Below are 20,971 nucleotides of genomic sequence, written 5' to 3'. Positions count from 1 at the left end.
GTGTGCTTTGCTGTGCATGAGTTTCTCCTTTGGTATCTTGCATCCTTTATTTCATGAAACCTAGTAGCTTATAGGCAAAGCATATGTTTTTTGAAAGTCACTCAGAGAATCTTACCACTGGTCAAATTTTCCAGCTACTGTTAACAATGATGAAATTATGTTGATGGAATAGACTGTGGGGCATTGATCTGGTTATGCATTTTCCTGCCCTTCAGATGACTCCATGTCCATCAATAGAGCAAAATTCTAAGGAGTGGTTAGCTCTGTCAAGGGCCTGAAATGTCTAGATTAATTTGTGTTCCAGATTCCCCCAAGCACAGAGCAGCAATTTGGAAGGATATACTTCATCAGTTAATTCTCTGGGCCAGGAGCTGGCCTGGACTCAAAGGAGGAAATGGGCAAAAATAGGACCCTTAAGCCCATCCTGACAGCATTGGAAGCCTTGGGACTCCTGCAAACCCCAAAGTCTCACTGTAGATCAATATAAGGTTATGAAAAAGACAGCATCTGTGTATTCTTTTTGGATCTTAGAGATGAGTCTGCGTGATGCCAAAACATTGCCCCTAAATTTGTACTGTTGTCAATTAACTTAAATCACTGAGACCTTAATCACTTAGCAATATAATTTGGTACAGGCTGACTATAAATTGGGCCAGCTGTTCTCAACCCTTCCTATTAAAAAGAAACACATATCCCAGGCAGGGCCAGCTTCATGGCATATGACCTGTGCATTCACACAGGCCCCACAGCTCATGCAGGCGCCACCCTTGGTTTGACATTCTGCTATTGCCACCTTAAAATCCTTAATAATTTTTGAAAAAGGGACCCTGCATTTTAATTTATCATTAGGCCCTGCAAAAATTATGTAGCTGGTCTTGATTCCAGGACCCCGATCTCTTGATGTAATTGGGCTGCAGTAGTACCTCGGCATCAATATATATTTAAAGCTCCCCAGGTGATTAAAATGTGCAGCCTGGACTGAGGACCATCCATCCAGGCTGTACAGTTAATATATGTGTGATACACTGCAAAGGCAATAAATACAAGTGGAACTAAAAATTTCTCTTTGATAAAGGTCAGAATAGTTACTGAGTAGATGTTTGTTGACTGTGTAAGCTATGGCTGCTTAGAAGTAGAGCTGGGAAGCCCATGGCTGCAGTGTTGATCAGACAATTAATCTTGGAAAACTACTGTAACCTTTTTGGTCACTTGAATTTTCTCATCTCTAAAACGAATAGGAAAATATTTTTCCTCACTTTATTTCAAAAAGATTTTGTGGAGTGAGATATTTATGGAAGCATGTTGTGCAAAGAGCTGTACACATTGTGCAGCTTGTTATTACAGTGTTAATTTTGCAGTTGTGTGATTATTTATTAAAAGACTGAAGTTCTGTACAGCTGTTCATGGCCAATGTGGAACTGTTGGATGTGTCAACACATCATTTGAAATGGTGCATGTGTTCAGCTGATTTGAGTTTTAAATGACTCTTAAACTGAGATATTACTTCCTAGTTTGGGTGGAAAAGTTACCTTCATTTAACTACATTTTGAATGTACTTCTCTACTTTTAAACGGAAAAATAAATATTGCCAAAAACTTCAGGTTACTTTTTTCCTAGATATAACCTCTCTTCAGAGTAATAGAAGAGTTTTACACTTGAAAATATATGCCTAAATTCATTCTCTGGAAAACATTTCAAATTGGTATGTTTCCTAGTTCTGTAATCTTCATTTAATAATTAGAAAGACCACTACATATGTTAAAAGCAACCTGGTAGCATAAATTTAAACCTAAATTACATTTCATATTACTCTGCTAAATATAATATATATGTATATATAAATCTACCGTATCTTTCTTGATATTTTAAGATTTACAGAGAAAGTGATGTTTCCATGTCTTTTGAAGTGAGTAAAAAAAAAAAAGAGAGGGCTTACAAATCCAAATGCATAAAATTTCATTTTAAAATGCATAGTATACTTTGGCAGGATCATTAAAGGAGAGGAATTTGCACAAAATATGTTTGACCCTTTTACAGAGGGAATTGGCAATTTAAAAAAAACAATGCAGCTTTCAGTCATCCCCATAAGGAGAGTGAAATAGGTAGGTTCCTTCACACACACAAATACAAGTATAGTTGTTTAGTGGCAATAGGTAGAGTGGACATTTTACTCTGTGTTTTGCTTTTGTCAGTTTCAGAGAGGCTGGCCTGACCAGACACTTTCACCATCACTTTTTCTTGGTGCTGGAAACTCCTAGGATTAGTGGGTTGTTTACTCTTTAACCGTTTGTTCAAACATCGGTTACCTCTGGAGTGGTAACCAATTAAGATATTCTCAGTCATTATCTTCTTAGTGATGGTTATTTTATTAAATTACGTTCCAACTTAAATAGCTAGATTGAAAATGGGAATAGGATGTGGAACATTTGGGTTTTGATATAGGGAATGAGAGGAGAGTGAGCCAGAGCCCAGGATGGTGGCTGTGTGGCTGGGGCTGTGGCCGTCCACCATGCAGATGCTGGGCAGCCAGGGGCAGCCCTTAGGCACCAGGCAGGGGAACAGGGAAAAGAGCACCTGAAAATTGAAATTGGGGAGAGGGGAGAGGGGAATACCATGTGCAATTTAAGCCTGCCTGACAATTTTACATATGGTCAGCCCTTTCAATTCAATTATAGAAATATTTGTTAAAAAAAAAAAACAACTCCTATGTTTTAAGTAGAACCAAATTAAATTATCATTTTTATAGGTTGAACACAGTTGAACATGGACAATTTCATATCATTCTACCTAATGTAATGCACTAGACCAGGCACTGAGGAAGCAAGGACCTTACTTCAAGGAGCTTACAGTAAAACGGAAGACTATAGAGAAACAAACGATTCATTAGGCTTAGAGGTAGTTTTCAAGGAAAGTCGTGTAGAGGAAGCATTTCAGCTAAGCTTTGATGGAGAACTGGAGGGCCTCCTCCCCACATGAGAAGTAAGAGACACATTTTGTTGACTTTGAGGATGAATGTATTTTAGGCACAATCAGTACTAACCCTTTCTATGTTGCTGCTCTGTACAAACAATTTTTTAAATATTGCAGTATATTTTTATTTAGTGAGAAAAGTAGAGATTTTTAACAAACAAATTTATTTTTAGGGAACCAAAATTGTTTATAATCTCTCTGGCTCTGAAAACGTTCTGACTCTTTGCTACAATACTTGAAGTCAATGTTTTCTTTTAAGCACACATGCTGCTGAAACAAATGTTTGCTGTTGGACTCTGTTGTATATGTTGGGATGAAACCAAATCAAATTCAGAGATTGCCAAAACATGCATTTATTTTGCCCACGAGTGGCCTATACATCCAGAGGTCTGTCCACAAGGGAAAGTGATGCTTCTGTTGTGATAAAGCAACCTTTGGATCCCCTACAGGTGTGGAATGAAGTTCCTGCTGCAGCTGCTCTGTGGCGCAGGCTGTCCTGACAGGCGTTGCAGCTGTGGAGGGGGAGCTTTGGGCCTTGATTTCATCACAGTCTTCCCTCCCAGGGAGGTTGCCATGGCTTCCAGAATCCTCACAGGCTAGCCACAAAAATGCAGGAAGAGATACTGAGGTCTGGCTCTGTCCTTGGTATTTGTCACTGTCCAATTAAGATCAGAGCAGACGACTAGTAATAAAGAGACGATTCAGGCAAGGGCGAGTGGACTTTTTATAATTTATTTTTTTGTCAAGATAATACGTGTACATAATTTAATAAAGTCAGATAGCAATCAGGGCTTGTGAAAAACAAAACAGAACAAAATAGTCCTTTGCCTTTTCCTCCACTGTCCGGTTTCCTTTTCCCATCACGTAATCACGTTCACTCTTAGCTGCTCCTAATACTTAACCTTCATATTACTTTTTAAAAATTATGTTTGTATGACTGTTTCTTCATTTTTACATTTTAGATATTATCTTCTGACTTACTGCTGTAGAAGTAGAAGATTAAATTATCATACATTCCTCCTGACATACAACATCCAAATGCACACATATATGCACCCACAAGCACACATGCTCACTGGCCATCACTGATACAAAATATAAAATAAATGTACAGGAACTTTCTTCTTCCCAGTGTAGTTACGTCACAATTTTTGGTTAAATCAAAATTTATGATGATGTAATTTTTCATGGCTGAGCCACACAGTGTAATATAATTGCATTTCTTTCTTTTACCAGTTTTTCATCCCTTCAGTTAATAATTTCCTTGTTTTTCCCATATATAGTTGTAAAGTTATTGACCACTAATCCATCACTGTGAAACTCTTCTCTGTAAAGTCACATGCCTAAGAGAATCTGGCAGTACCATTTCCCCCCGGAGCCCTCCCTCCTTTGCTTTGACCTGGGCTGTTTGCTCTCTAGGTCTGATAACTGCTTTCACGCTGGGACTACTCTTTGCTGTAATATTACATATCTGCCGCTAGCCTCCGTGAACCCCCTCTTTCATGGATTCCTGTTTATTCTTATACAAACGATTTAGTCTGTATTTTAGGAGTAGGTGAAAGTAAAAGCAAGCATTCATTCCACCATGTTTAATCAGGATGGAGTGGAATGCTTTCAGTTGGCAAATATTCTCTGGCAATGTGGTATCATATTTAAAATATCTCTAAATTCATTAATATCTGGGTAATATTTTACACTTTTATCCACACCCAGTATTCTCCTTCTAAGTTTTGAAGGCCATGACCTAGCCGACTAGAAGAAAGGTGGGTAATTGAGAGCAGAATTAAATTACACCAGGAATTAGATTTCATTTATTCTGCCTTAGATGGAGAATAGTTGTTTTTTCAGTGGTTCTTGAACGAGATCCATGGAACAGTGTAATCTGAAATTGTTCCAAATTTCATTACATTTTGTGATTTAGAACAAGAAAGCCAAAGAGACTTTTCTTCTCTTATCCTTTTTCTAATTACCTTACCTTTATACCAATATTTTATAGTAATAAACATTTTTGCATTTTATTTTACACATAAATAGTTCAATTAGTGTATGTTTATTCTCTAAGTATATTGAATTTGGGATTGTTATGTTATGATCTCTGCCTGGATACTTCTGTTCATTATTCCACAATGTGTTTCCTGGAAATCTATGTGTTTCCTGTGTTCACACACATATAAAACCTGCTTTCTAGAATTATATTCATGAAGTTCCCAAATAGGTATTTCATTATACATATGGCAGTAAATCATAAAATTGCCCTTTTGTGCTACACTGGAATGTAAAATTCAAGTAGGTTCTAGAGACAAACATTTTCCAAGTGAAAAAGAACAGAATTTGAAAAAAAAAAATTACACTCTAATGCTTGCCCCTTTGTAAGTTAAATATATTAAATATATTTCCTTCTTTAGTGGTAACATGCTTTAACCTGTGGAGTATATGAAGCTATATATAATGAACTGGATTTTTTCCTTCTATGTGGAATTCAGTTCTTCTTTCTCATAAACCACCTCAAACTTAACATGGTCCAAAAATTGATGGAAAACTTTCAGATTTTCTTATTTAGCATATACATACTATTTAGAAAAGTTGATTAAATTTCTGTAAGTTATCAAGGAGTAGATTTCACAGCAAGTAATTTTGAAGGAGTTTTATCTATTCTGGGCTGTAAATAGTCACGATAATTTACATCATGATGCAGGTGTTTCCTGCTTTGTCCATAATATTCAAAGGAGAATGTTTTTGATGGAAAAGTGCTGAGGCCCCTTGTTAAATTTAGCCTTTCAGGATTCCCACCAAATAACTGCATTGCCTTCTGGGGTGACTTAACCAAATAAAATCACAAAATATCAATTTTTTTAAAAATCAAGGTAACTTTTCTAAATACCGTATACCACATCATAAGGGAATTCAATAAATTAAAGTGGACTCAAGATTAAGGGACAAAATTGAGAACTTGGATTTCCTATCTCCTTGGCTAGCGATGTCTTTATGGATTAACCAGCAGCTTATCCCCGCCCAGTTCCTTTTGGTTTACATATTGGGGTGAAAAGAGCAGAATGTGAATTCCAGTTTTAGTATTTCTGACCATACTTTGAAGACTCCTTTGCTTCTTTTTATTTACTATTCTGTTTGTATGCTTATTTTAAATATTGAAATGAACTTGGATGATATTCTTTAAGTTCCCTTCCCAGCCTTAGAAGGCCTATATCATTGACTGAAGATTGCTATATTCTCTTTGTTTGTCTACATGTGAAAAGACTCTTATGAGTTCCCCTTGAGAGCTTGCCATCAAACAGAAAGTAATATGCAGTTGATCCCTTTCTTCATGTTTTAATTTTTTTAAATTTTATTGTAGTTAAAATATATATAATAAAATTTGCCATTTTTAGTGTACAATTCAGTGGCATTAATTGCATTCATAATCTTGTGCAACCATCACCACCCTCTACTTCCAAAATTTTCTGTTGCCACAAACTAAAACTCTGTACCCATTAAGCAACAACTTCCCATTCCTTCCTCCGCCCTCTTCCCCTGGTAATCTCTAATCTCATTTCTGTCTCTATGAATTTGCCTATTCCGGATATTTCATATAAGTGGAATCACACAGTATTTGTCCTTTTTTGGTCTGGCTTATTTCACTCAACATAAAGTTTGCAAGGTTCATCCACATTGTAGCATGTATCAAAACTTCATTCCTTTTTATGGCTGAATACTATTCCATTGTGTGGCTGTACCACATTTTGTTTATCCATTCAGCAGTTTGTGAACAATTCAGTTGTTTCTATCTTTGGTTCTTGTGAATAACACTGCTGTGAACATTGGTGTGCAAGTGTCTGGTTGACTCCTTGTTTTCAGTTCTTTGGGGTATATACCTGGAAGTGGATTGACGGGTCATATGGTTCTTCTATGTTTAACTTTAGGAGGAATTGTCAAACTGTTTTCCGCAATGGCTGCACCATTTTACACTCCCGCCATATAATTCATGTTTTAAAACTCTCTACGAAATTTATGTCCTCAGTCACCCACATCAGCATCGCTACTTCTGCTTTCACCACCACCTCTTGCGTTGCTATTTGACCTTAGAATGGCCTCTAGCTTCCTGGGACTCCGTGGCTCCTCTCAGCCAGCAGCTTGGCTAAGGTTGCATCCTTACTCCCAGTGAACTCACCATGTTGTTTCATTTTGAAGGTACCTGTTGTTTCTTCCAGCATCCCTGGACACTTCAAAAGCAGCACTGTTACCCACATCCTCTTGAATTGGAATGTAATCACATTGCCTACTTATTATTTCAGTTAAACCTTCATATATAAAATTAAAGATGATGAATCATAGACTACTTTGAAAATGGAATAAACAATCATTCTCTAAATGTATTATTTTACTTGGTTTTGGAATGCTTTCAAACCAGTTAGAAAGAAAAATTAATAACTGATTTAGAAAGAAAAATTAATGTCCAGATTTTCCTTGCTCTCATCCTTTTTATTATTAAAGTTTTAAGTAGGATTTCTAGAAGCTCTTCGAAGTAACCCATTGTTATTTCATTTAAGCAAGATTTTCACTGGTCTTTTCCAGTGATTCTGTGTAGTGTTTTTTCATCTTCCCACCATTTTACATTGTTTTTCCTGCACAGTGACTTTGTTCTCCATTCCAGTGCCACATACATTTTGTTTTCTAATTTTGAATTATTTGTAATGTGTCTTTCTCTTTAAGAAGATCCATTTATGAAGAAAGGAATTTCTTCATAAATTCTATAGAAAGTTTCTTATATTCTTACACATAACATAAAATAAATGTAAAATTTGCAAAACATAATAAAAAATAAAATTTTCCTGAATATGCTATTTACATGTGAAGATAGGGGAAAATTCATGAGGAGAATGAAAGGTAAATTTAAAAAAAGTAAAGTTTTATCTTTCATAATCTGTCAGTGAATTCTTTCTCATGTTTTTATTAGCAGTTGGAAATATTTATAATCATATGTCATGAATGAAGTGACATTGCATAGATCTGTTTGAAATATAAACATGCACCATTAATTTTAAAATGGACCATTTGAAGTACTCGGTTTTCCTCATTAGTTGTCCTTGCAGTAACATTGTTCATAGAATAAAAATATTTCAAGTAGTTTTTTAAAAATCCCTGAAGCAATATTTAACACATTATATAATAACTCTGTGAAGGAAAATTTAACTCAAAAATGCCTTCTTGGAGAAAAATTAAATGACAGTTTCCTACACCAAAATATTTCAGGATGTCAACTAAAAAATCATAAAATACGTAATTTATTCATTTGCAGAGTTCTCATACATATGCAGAATTTAACTACCAAAATATGAGGGTAAAGAGGAATTAAGTGACAAAATATCCTATAGCCAACCTCCAAACAGAAGCCCCTGAATCTCTATTGAGTATGGTTGATGAGGTGTCGTAAGAGTTCTTTTGTTTTTATAGTTTCCAATAATTTTGTATTTAAAAAAGGAAGTGTACTCAAATTTAGGACAACTGGTGTATACCATTGTCTAACTTATGCATTTCCTTCCATATCCAGTGGCAAAGAAAAATGACTATTATGTTGCAAAGTAATAAACTCTGTCTTACAGGAGTGAAGTCCATATCCGTTGTAATGATTATCTACTTATTATCAGTTATGTTGCATACCATTTATATCAGTTTTGTGAAATAAATTGTTAAAATTGAGAGCTTTAAATGACAAATTATATTCCAACCATGTGTATTAGCCTTAGCTGGAGAATGTTTTACTGAAACAAAAAAGCATAGAGCAGTGAACCAATTTCAAATGCAACCTTATACCAGCTGCTTCAGAAATCTTCAGGACAATCTGAAAGCATGGTCTCAGATTTTGCCCTAAACTTCTGCCTAAAACAGACTTGTTTTCTACCTCATAAGATGATCTTGTTTAATATTTAAGGTATTTATCACTGAGTAAAATCGATGCTTTAGAGAGATGCATCCATATTTACCCTGAAATTCATATGTCCCCTAGCACACTGGCACTTACCCACAATGTTGCTGTTTTATGAAATACAAATCGACAATAATAGTTGCAAATTTTGCTGAACATTACATTTTTATACTGCTTCAGTATTTTTCATTAGCTTTTGAAAATAAAGTCACCTTGCTTACTCATAGGATAGTGTGTGGGTTAACATATAGCTCTGATGCATTTCTAAACCCAAAATGCATTTCCAAAACTCAAATTATTCAAAACATGCAAACATTCAGAATTCCTGGGAACATAAATCTTCTTAGCTGTCATTTTTATAATATAAATTGATGTTTAGAAATAAACCAAGATCTCCTTATTTTTTTTGTAGCTTATTTTTTTTGTAGCTGTTTTGTTAAGTCATAAAAATGAGTCTGGTAGGCATGTTAAATCTTGCTGTTACCATGACATTGGATCATTTGCTTTCATGCTGTCTATCTAAGACTGGAGCAAACACAGAACTATTGAAAATAACTTCTTTTTCTACAGAAAAGAAGAACCAAATTGTTTGTAGTATTCACCATTACTTTTCACGTGCAAACTGAATTGGTCGTCTTTGCACCTCTGTCTTAGGGCTAAGCAGAGAAGCACCAAACGGTTATTTTAAATGTCCTGATGCTAATGATAGTATCAGAGTAATGTAGAATTATGTGAAAGTCAAGAATCACTCTGTAAAATTAGAACAGTAGGGAAGCTATTTGAAGAAGACCAATGCTTAAACCACTGTCTTTTTCCTACCACATTTTAACCTAGTCTCAGCCCAGAACAAATTGTTTAATTTCTGTGTGCCTCAGATCCCTGGCTGGAGGGGTAAAAAGGAAAAGGAGGAAAAACAAAACAAACAAAAACAAACACTTAAGGCCCTTCCAATTTCAGTGTTCTATATCAACATTTTCCAAACTGTTTCTGACATGATTCTGTGAGAAACTGTTATTATTTTGTTACTGACTTTAAGTCATGCTAGAATCCATCCTAGCTATATTAGTAGATCTCTTCTCATTTTTACAAGTTGTAGCTTTGACTATGATTTCAAAGAACCACAGTCTGATTTGTGTGTCTTGGGCTCAAGGGGTCATTTTCTACACTGAATAGAAGTAAATCATTTAAATACCCGACTCCAAGTGATTTGATTTGCATCTGAAAGTACCAACCCAAGCAATGGAGGCTGCAGAGAATTAAAGGGAGATTCAAAGTTCTATTATGTCTGGTGTTGAGGCCTGCAACTCTTTATTTAAGGTGTGGTTGAGCGAATACTTTCCCCAAGATCTTTTTCCTTAGAGTCTAGCTGAAGTAAGCTAGTAAGCTAGATGGTAAAAGGTCAGCGAGCCATCCCACTCTCAGAGGGTTTGGTGTGTATATGGTGTTTTTATCTGACTGAGGACTTTAATATTGTACGTCTGCAGTATGTTCAGATATACTAAGCATTTCACTGTCCTTACTCTGGTATGCTGCATGAATCAAACTTTACTATCAGGAAGCCAACGTCCTCTGCCTCTCCCTTTAGGGCCTCAGCGGGTGTCTGTGACTAGTCTGCTCGTTTGCCACGGCTTATTAATGGTTGGCACCAATCTGGGCATCGTTGTAGCCCTGCCAGTGCCTCGTCTTCAGGGAATTCCCAAAGTAACTGGTAAGTAAACACCTCAAGTATTTCTGTGTCTTTCTATGTCTTTGTCCGACTTTGAAATTTTATTAAGCATGTCATTCTGTTATAATTAATACACTGGGAATGGTTTTAACAATTTAAATTATTTTTTTTTAGTTTATTATAAAGACTATGTCTATTAATTTGGATTTCAATTTATACTTTTGTTTTTCTTTTTCATATGCTAATAGTCCAGAGAGAATCTTATCCTGAAAATGTATTCTCTTACTACCTTTATTGCCACCGGTCAGTTTATATCATGATATACAGTTTGGTCAATGAAAATGGTATTTTTAATATTTTATATTGGTAAAGAAGGAAATCTAGGATTTGACAAAGCTCAGTTATGCTTTTTTGCAGCGTTGGTAGGAGTCCAAATTGGCACAGTCTTTTAGGAAAACAATTTGGCATTGTAGATCACAAGCCTTAAGGTGCTCATATGTTGGGATCAGGATATCCACTTCAAGATCTGCCTTAGGAAACAGCCTAATCTGTGGACAAAGCAGAATGCAAAAATATATTTGCTACAGCATTTAATTTTTAATAGCTTAAAACAGGAAACAACCTAAATGTTCAAAATTAGGGGTAAGGGGCTATTTAAGATAGTAACTGTGTTGCCCTTAATAGAGTATAATGCAGCAAATAAAAATGATGTTTATGTAAAGCTTTTAATAACACAGGAAAATGTTAATTCTGTAAATTAAGTGTTATAACAAGATCTTAAAATTTTTCGTTGGATTAAAATATTAGCTGTGTGAAAAATATTCACAGAGAAAAAGACTTGTAGGAAATTCACCAAAATGTTAATAAATATTTTATTGATATAGTTTATTTCTCAAAAAAAACCTAGAATCTTACATTATAACTTCCTTCCCTCAGCAAGCTTTTATGGATCCATTATAAGGGCTATGATTTAGATGAACTCATATTTTAGCATGATCTACCTTTTAGGATTACGAAATTCTGACTTTTCCATTCATTTTATAAATTTCTCTTTTTGTTATGAGCTACATATCATCTATACAAAAGATTGTACATCATGAATGTGTACAGCAAGTAGAAATAAAAAGGTCCATGTACCTGTACCCTGGCTTAGGAAAAGAACATCAGAACATCACTTACCCGTTAGAGCCTCTCTTTGCCCCTTCCCAAGCTCTTCCTCTCCCCACACTACAGGTACCCATTATTCTGAATTTTATATTAATCATTCCATTGATTTTTCTCTATAGTTTTACCAGTTTTTCTGTGTCCTTCCAAAACAAGTTTTAATTTTGTCTGTTTCTACAATTGCTGTAGTCGTCGCTTATTATATGTATTCCTCTATCACTTTTTCCTTTCAGCATTATTTCTGAAATTCATCATTGTTGGTGTTTATAATCATAGTTCATTCATTTTCACTGCTGCGTAGTATTCTTTTGAAAGGCTGTAGCACTATGTATCCCGTTTCTTTTGACGGCTACTTTGTAGTTTGCAGTTTTTTCTGTTACATATAATGCCCCTGTGAACGTCCGTGTCGCCATCTCTGCTGATAGAGTTCCCCTTGGGGGTATGTCCAGGAGTGGAAACACTGGTGTAGGAAATACACATGTTCAACTTTACTAGGTGATGCTAAAATGTCTTCCCAGGTTGGTATATCAGATTGCACTCCTATGATCAATGCCAACATTCTTGTCATTCCCTGTTCCCACCAACACTTGTTACTGGTAAGACTTTCTTAATTTTGCCAGTCTGTTCATTGTGAAATGGAAGCTTACCGTGGTTAGAGAATTCTCTAATTTAATCTGCCTTGGCTGAAGTAGGATGGCTATGAGGGCCAGGGCCTTGTTTCAGTCTATAACGTTTGGTGAAAGGGCACATGCTTCCTTTATCTATAAAACATTATCTGCAAGATGCTGAAAAATATGGATACCTAGTCACACATGACACTTGGGAAATCAGTATTCTAGGGGGTTCTGTGTTTTATAAACAGATCCATAGTGTTTCCGACATGTGCTCTTGGATCAGATGATGATTTTTAAATTTGAAATCCATCACCTTTAAACTGAGAAGTCTTAGTTTTAATTAAAACTATAGATTAATTTGTTCTAAATGCCAGAACCTTTTTGTAATAAAAAACGTCAGGAGGCTTCTGGAAGTTTAGGCACTTTTTCCATAAAACATTTTCAGACTTTTAATTTTTTAATCAAGACTTAGGAAAATTAAATACATTCCCCAGAGCAAGAAAGAAGGCATTTATGCAGACAGCAAGAAAAGAATTTTGTTACTTAAAAAGTATGATGTAAATATTACAAATGAACTATTGTTGAAGAAAACTCAGTTTTGTATCTTAAATCATCATTCTAAAACTTTCTTCAAATTAACTAAAAATTGCAAACATGTAAACTGGAAGATACTTTGATGTTAACCTAGCATTCAAGTATAAAGTTTTTTCATGGTTTTGTTGTTTGAGCAGAGGAGTGATGTATTGGGGTTAAGTTACATATTTCTGTGTCTATTTTAAAAGAAAACTGTTTAAATATTTTTCCTTTTTTAGGAAGAGGTATGGTTTCCTACCATGCACATAATGGACCTGTCAAATTCCTTGTTGTGGCCACAGCTTTACAAGAGAAAAACAAAGACAAATCCCAAGATAGCCTGCCTCCCAGTTCTGAACCCCAGGAAGAAGACCAGAAGGACACGCTTCCAAATGAGGGAGTCGATTCTTGCCCAAATCACAGCAACCCTGATGGTGCCATTTGGTTGGGAGATTCAATGGGATCAATGACTCAAAAAAGTGATTTGTCTTCGTCTTCTGGGTCCCTGACTTTATCTTATGGTTCCAGTTCTCTGGAGCACAAGTCAGAGGACAGTGTCATTTATGACCTCTTGAAGGATCCAGACATCTCACTTAGAAGTAAAACACAGCGATTCAGGAAAGCAAAAGCCAGTTCAGTGTTAGTCGTTTGCGGAGGACAGGGTCACAGACGGGTGAATAAGAAGGCCAGGCCACAGCGCCACGATGAGCTGGTTTCTTCTGTTATGGTCTGGCAGATTCCTCTGTTAAATATATAAGTGGAATAGTATACTTTCTAGTATTGACATTTGCAATCAAGGGTAACATGTTAGCTAAATCATATGATATGAGTGATTTAGGCTGTATCTACACTGATTAAAGATAAATTAAAAACAGTATTTGGGGAAGAAATGTGCAATATCGTAATGGTGACTTTCTTGCCATCTCTCCCATAAAGCAGAACTGAATATAATCCCTTTAAAAAGGGTAGAAGACTGATGCAATTTTTGAGTAAATCAAAGTTCTGGGTTAATACAACACCCTTTTTATTGCTATAATCCATATGTAAATACTAACTACATCAGCTTCAAAGCTATTCTTGTAACATATTTCATAGAGAATTTGCAAACTAAGAATTTGTGGGGAAAACATGGCATATTCAGTAATGTAGGAATTTATTAACAATTCTTAAAACATTTTTATTTTATTCATTTTCATTACATTTATTTATATTCTTTATTTTTTTAATTCCAGAATAGAATTTGTAACAATTAAGAAAGCCAGGTAACATATACCAGTTGAGATGGTGTTATTTGCTTTCAGAAGTGAGCTGGATTTCCCAAAGTGGTATAATGCATATACTGTATATTTTAACAAGCTAGTATTTTTATATTGCATTTTTCAATTAAGAATTAACAGCTAATGTTTTAGTCATATTATCTGTAACATTTCACAAATAATGTTTGCTTTGAACCAAAATGCTCAGTACCTAGCAGCATTTAGACTCAAGCATCAATTCCAAAATCTACTTCCCTTCTCATCTTAAATAGTATTAATATCCATATTAGAAATATGTATGTTGTAGTATTGTAGGAAATGTGTAAAAAGTCTTGGTCAGTTCTTGTATGTGGTTTCAAACACCTGTTGACTTGGGAACACTATATCTGTTTTTAAATATACATTCTGAATGACTCATGGTGCTATTCCATGTGGGTGTTCCATTGCTGGCAATGGGATACAGGCCAAGAAAACTGACCTTCCAATCAACGCTGTGTATCATTTAGATGTCACTTCTGCGAAATGCACAGGTTTGTATTCTGCAGTGATAGAGCCTACTGTTGAGGTACATGACTAATCAGTGAGTTCCATTATGCTCAACATGTATTTATGTATCAATGTTTTACCTACTGGATGGTTAAAAAAATACAAAGCTAATGCAGGTATTCACCGGCAATAAATTTCTCAGCACTTTACAGATTATTAAAAAAAGCTAATTTTATGACTTAACCAAATATTTTCTAAGGTGCATATGTACTCCAAGTGAAAGTAGTATCTTCCCAAGCTTTCATAAACTGTTAGCTGCTCTTATTTCATAAATAAAAGTCTTTTTATTTTAAAAATATAATATTACAGACTGCCTTTTTCTCATGAAATACAAAAGGGCAATTAAATTCTGAAGGGGAGAGGGGCAATCTGACCTGTCTTTTCAAATTAAGTATCATCACTTGCTGGTTTGGGAAATTTTTATGTATAAATTCAAGAGATACATCACAATCTTAAATGGAAACCAGTGATTTGAATTTGAATTAGTTGATAGGAAACATTCAAGAGACTCATGTACTTGCCAGTTTTTAATTTGAATGGCATCATGAGTCGAATGAGTTCAGTATAAAATATAAAGAGAAGGGTCCAAAGTAGATTAAGATCCTTAATGTTTTACCGATTAAAACAATAAAGCATCTCTGTTTACACTGGCCAAATAAAATAAAACTTATTTGATTACTTTTTTATTTAAACCATGGTACTTAAAAGATTTTTCAGTCTGAAGATCTCGAAAGACTCAACTTATAAATACCACATTTCCTTACAGCTGTAATTAAGTAAAATAAAGAAAAGTACCAGTGAGGTTTCAATTTACATTATAATATTGGTAACATATTTAGAAAAAAGTCATAGTAATGCCATCCATACATGTGTCACTTTACATGTTTTTACTTGCCAACTGTATCTTAGAGCTTTCTGTATCGATTTATTACTTTTAAAATTAAAATGTAATATTCTTCCTTTTCAAAGCATAAATTTAAAGGTAAGCTCCCAAAGATGTCCCTGCCGTGGAGAACTTATTCTTAATCTCAGTAAGAATATGTATTTAAAGAACGTTTTGGAAATTCTGTAAATTATCTAAGAAATGTTAATACATGTATTTGTGAGCAATTTCAAATCTTTCTAATTACTCCTAAACATCACAGCACATCTCTTGATTCTGGATTTGTTGTCATTAGTGTACTATTACATGTTAATCACGTAAGTGTTTTTGGCTGTATCTTTATCCATGTCCCGTGTCTCCCAAACAAATCATTGGCTGCCTGACTAAATGTTGGTAATTGTATTTCTGGACTAAATTGGTCATGTAAATATCTGTACATGTTGACACCAGTTTAAATGTGTACTCAGATCCTAAATGTCAAATACATGTTAGGATGCTGAAACTGATCCTAAATGACAGAAAAACAAGACATTAAGATATTTTATTTTAAATGATGCTTTGACATATTATAGAAAAATTGGCACACCTCTATATTTCAGGCAAAAAAAAAGTTGAATCAGATTAATTTAGTAAAAAGACATCTAAAGAATTCATCCATTAGACAATCAACCAAGCTGGGTGCCTAAGTGATTAGGCTATTGCACCAATCCTCACCACTTAGACAGCCAGAAGAACATTGAGAAGAGAGCTGCCAAACTAATGGATGAGGGGGGAAGCTGAGTGATTGCTCTGGATCACATATTCTGTGAGTGCCTTGAGTTAATGGTCTACTTCATAACCCCAGGGAGATGATAACTCATTAGAAGTAGTACACAACACTAAAAACTCTCTAGAGCAGAAACCCAAGCAAATCTCAAGGGTATTATAAGCTCTATGCAGAGTTACAAATAAAGTTTTAATTTGTAGTTTCATTCATTAAATGACTTACTTTGAACAGATGCTATGTCATTTCAATCATTGAACAAATGCCAGTAGCTGACTATGTGTGTGATATTTTTCCTTTTCCTTTTTCCTTTTTTTTTTTTTTTTTTTTTTTGCATTTGCTTCTCACATTCTGATACTAAGAACATGTGGCTTTCCTGTAATAACTATTACTATATGTGGTCTGTTATTCTATTTATTAGAACCCTCTTTTGAACTCACAGCCCTTTGTACTGTTCACATAATTTCCTCTCTCTGCTTGCCTAGCTTGTACACACCTCATCTCTTCTGTTTGCTTTCATGTTCCTTGAGAGAAGAACGTGAAGATTATGGAACTGTGATTATCCAGTTAGATTCTTGTATGCCTTTTTAATCTGAAGAATCATGCCTGTCATTTCTGGAAAAATCTAGGCTATTATCTCTTCTAGTATTGACTTTTCCCCCATCCTCTCTATTTTCTTCTTTGGAACTCCCACCATATATAGTGAGTTACTTCTTATTCTATTCTCCATATCTCTTCTTTTTTATATTTTTCATTTTCATCTTTCTATGTTATGTTCTGGGAGATTTCCTCACATATATCTTCAGATTCACTAATTCTCTCTTCAGCTGTGTCTGCTCTACTTGTATCTCATCTATTGAAGTTCCTTTAAAATAATTTCACTGGCTATATTTCTCATTTCTAAGATTTCTACTTGTTTTTATATCTGCTGGTTCTTATTTTATATCCTCTTGTTCCCATTTTTTCCTTGCTCTAACTTAGGAAGATTTTTAACATACGTATTTTAAAGTCCCTTGTAGACTGATCTTAAGATGTGAATGATCTAATTTAAGTCTACAGCCTATTTTTTCATGGCACCAAACTTTATTATATATTTTGTAATTTTAGTTTGTATGCTTTTATTTTGAGAGAACTAACTTACATGGAGGTTTTATGCCATATATGCCTGTGTTATGAAGACCTCCTCATGAAGCAGCTGCTAGGTTACCTGGACCTGATTCTACAGGGTATGCTAACTATGAGAAAGGCTGTGCTCGTTTGTTGGCTCAGAAATTTTATATTTGTAGTTGCTCAAGTCCAGCCCTCATACCCTTACTGAATAGACCTGGGTTCTGGGCTCAGGAGAGTGATTCTGCTTCCTCCCACCACCAAGGCCAGGTGAATTGCTTCAGGTCTCTCATTTTTGGATATTCAGTTGGTTCCTGACTTGGGTTTTCACATAGGGAACCCACTCTGAGCCTCTCCCCATACACAGTCCTTGCTTTGGTTCGCATACCTGCATGAGTGTTAAAACTCCAGGCCTCTCTGGTTATAGCCATTCATGCCCCCTTCAGTTCTTTCTCACACCCATAAATTCCCTCTCCACTTCTGGTACCAGAAAAATTCTCTTTCTTGCTTTTGAATGGGTCTCTGTTATTTTAAAAAATACGTGTTTTGTCCAGAAGTTCTCTGCCTTGAGTGGGAGAGGGAGTATTTTAGTGTGTTCTCAATATGCCACCCTGATCCAGAATGAATGGTGTAGTTTTGTATTCTCCTTTAGTTCCAAAAACATAGTATGCTGTACAGAGCAGGCACTCAGCAAATGTTTGCTTTTTGAAATGAAGGAATGAATATTAATACTATTACGGATGTTTACAAGACCAGGACCAAACATCTTATATTGACAGATGAAATAGATATATGAAGTTAATTTACTGAGACCAAAAGTCTAGTCACTAGAAATGTATCCACAGTGTTGCATTGAGGGTAATACAATGACTGCCTGGGGCATTTACAGGTTGAAATTTATATGACTAACTCATTGCCTCTCACACCCTCTATCATAGAATGAAATCCTGAGAAAAACAGATGTGGAATGGATAAGCTTTGTTGGAGGGAAGAGGTTTGAGAATATGGGACAATGGTGAACTCTTATTACATGGAAGACATAGGTTCCTGCTTTCATAGAGTTTACATTGTAATGAGGAAAGCAAGCATATAAACAACTACTAAACAAATACTATAAAATTAAATGCATTTAATAAGCAACAGACTTTTATTGAGCACTTAAGATGTGTCAGAAATTGTACCAATTCTGTGTTAAGCTCAGAGGATAAGACACTGAATAAAAAGCATCACTTTCAAGTTGTAATTATTTGTTTATTCACTCATCTCCTCTACAGAGAGTTCTTCCAGGGAAGTATTTAACTATAGTGACAGCAGTACACATGTGAAACTAGAGCCAGGTTTGTGTCTGCCTGGTTTTCTTGTCCCCATCTGCCCTGCAGCCCCTCAGCCACTTGATCAATGAAGAGACTCACTGATACAGCCGTTGCCTCATGTCCTAACTCTGTGGCTCACTTATCCTACCCTGGGGTGAGGCCAGGCACTCTAACAGCCTCTGGACCTACCAGGACTGAAGCCACAGCAGTTCCAGTGCCCAGACCTGATCTGACTAACTCCTTGGAGGCTCTGGCTTCTCCTACCACTTTGAGACTCACATGTAATGTTTTGACATGGGGTTGGCAGCTGGCATCCCAGAGGCAGCCTCGGTCAGATAACACCAAACCAAGAAGTATGTGGCATGAGGGATAAAAGACAGATATTTTCCTCTCCCATCCTGCCTCCCATAGACTGCTCTGAGATGTGGTAGCTACATATGGCCTGTCCAGGCATGTGTCTTTTCTTGTGAAGTTGTGGCCAGCTTGATAATGCACCCACCTATACTTGCTTTCCCTCTTTGTTTCATTTTATTTTATCCCTCACTCCTGCTGGCCTGGGATTTTACCTTACAATAAAGCCTTAGCACATGAGCTGTGCCTCAACCTCTATTCTTTAGCAGAATTGGAGAGCTGTACAAGGAGTGGCCCTAGAAAGCAGATCCTGAGGATGAGATTTTGGCCTTGAATTGCTGGCCTTTCTAAAAGTAGTAGCGACTTTTTTGCTCCTGGTAAGAGAGGCAGTAATAACCTCTGTCAGGCTACTTGAGCAGCGGCATGATTACTAAAGATTTCCACCAGCAGTTCACTGGAATTAGATTCAGCTGGAGGACAAATCAGCTGGCTGCTGTGCTTGATCAATGCAAGAACAATGATAATAAGAAAGATTACAATATGGGGTGGGTGCTTTTGATCTTATTAGAGACCTTGAAAAAAAAAAAATAGGCTCAGCACAGCTAATTGTCAACTGGGGGCATTAATCCAAGAGTTAGTGGGCCTCTATGGTAGCTTTAAAAGAACTGCATTTGTACTCACACAGTCAACTGTGGTGAAAATTACATCAGGGAGCTGATCATATGGATGGCTTAGTTGCAAAGGAGACTAAATGCACAGCCTCAATACGTCCACTAGGTCAAAGAATCCTGATAGGGAAAGAGCAGGACGCTGAGCCATGAAGATTTAACACCCCCAAACTGCTCCTCTGAATCTTCCTGTCTGGCAGCTACAGCGCTTCCCCCCTTGCCAGGGGGGAAATAGGCCACCCTCCTTGCCCGAAGACAACACAATAAATTCCGAAAGAGTAGGCTTCTCAGAAATTGATGCCTCTCAAGATCTGTCCCCACCACCCTTCGTTGCTTCCATGCTAATAATCAGAGTCAGGGCTCAGCATAGCCCCAAATAGGAAGTACAAGCCTCGCTCTGAGAAGAAAACAGCCTTCACACAAGAATTGGAGGACCTGGCTAATACATATGGCAGGACCTGGGAGAAAAGTGGGAGAGTGGAGTTTGAGGGTGCCAGGCCAGGGAAGGAGGTGAGGACATGGGTGCCCTCAATGTGACTCAGGATTCCATGTTGTTTCAAGGATACCTGTAGCTAGTCCTCTGAGTTGGGATTGTTCTTGAGGTCTGATAACCTAAGTATGAAGTATAGAAGCATGAACTTTCAGAATGCTCAGGGATTCGAGAATGTTAGACTGAAATCTCTATGTAAAATATGAGAACTTTTCACCTATGTTCCTCAGGAGGGTTCAAAAGACACTCCCTTCTCTAAGGCATAGAAGAATGCTCTCGTGAAAGCATACTAGCGTCTTTGAAGTGCTCTATTGTTGCCCTCTACGGGGCTGGGTTGACAGAGGGGCATGGTTCCATGGAACTGAATTCCCTAATAATACCCACAAGAATAATGTACTTAAGAAATGGCAGAGGCCAGGTGGGTAGTAAGGCTAGCCCAGTGTCTTGACAGCATTCTATGGAGATGAGTAATACATCAAAATCACCTGCACTGATTCCAGGTGACCAGAAAATCATTATGGTCATAGCGTAGGGTCTTATAAAGTAAAGTGATAAATGGAGTATTGTCCCAAGTCCATCTTACAATGGTCCTCTGCATCTCCAAATGTATAATTAGGGTAAATATATTTGGCAGCTGGCAAGAACCATGTACTGGTTCCCTAATCTAAGAGATTAGAGCATTGATAT

At 36.2% G+C, this 20,971-nt stretch overlaps 1 protein-coding gene across 4 annotated transcripts in view; it reads left to right on the top strand.

The window, feature by feature from the left end:
- The window catches only part of ARHGEF10 (Rho guanine nucleotide exchange factor 10), a 187,813-nt gene extending 169,108 nt beyond the window's left edge, over positions 1-18,705 (top strand). For all 4 annotated transcript variants that reach the window (XM_037812662.1, XM_037812661.1, XM_037812660.1 and 1 more), the window contains 2 exons: positions 10,476-10,598; positions 13,147-18,705. In XM_037812662.1, coding sequence (XP_037668590.1) covers positions 10,476-10,598; positions 13,147-13,664 — 641 coding nt within the window. In that variant the 3' untranslated portion in view covers positions 13,665-18,705. The remainder of the gene's footprint in view (positions 1-10,475; positions 10,599-13,146) is intronic.
- The last annotated feature ends 2,266 nt before the right edge of the window (positions 18,706-20,971 follow it).

Source organism: Choloepus didactylus, chromosome 20 (assembly GCF_015220235.1).
Source record: "Choloepus didactylus isolate mChoDid1 chromosome 20, mChoDid1.pri, whole genome shotgun sequence".
Taxonomy (NCBI): domain Eukaryota; kingdom Metazoa; phylum Chordata; class Mammalia; order Pilosa; family Megalonychidae; genus Choloepus; species Choloepus didactylus.
This window is presented reverse-complemented; position numbering and strand designations above follow the sequence as displayed.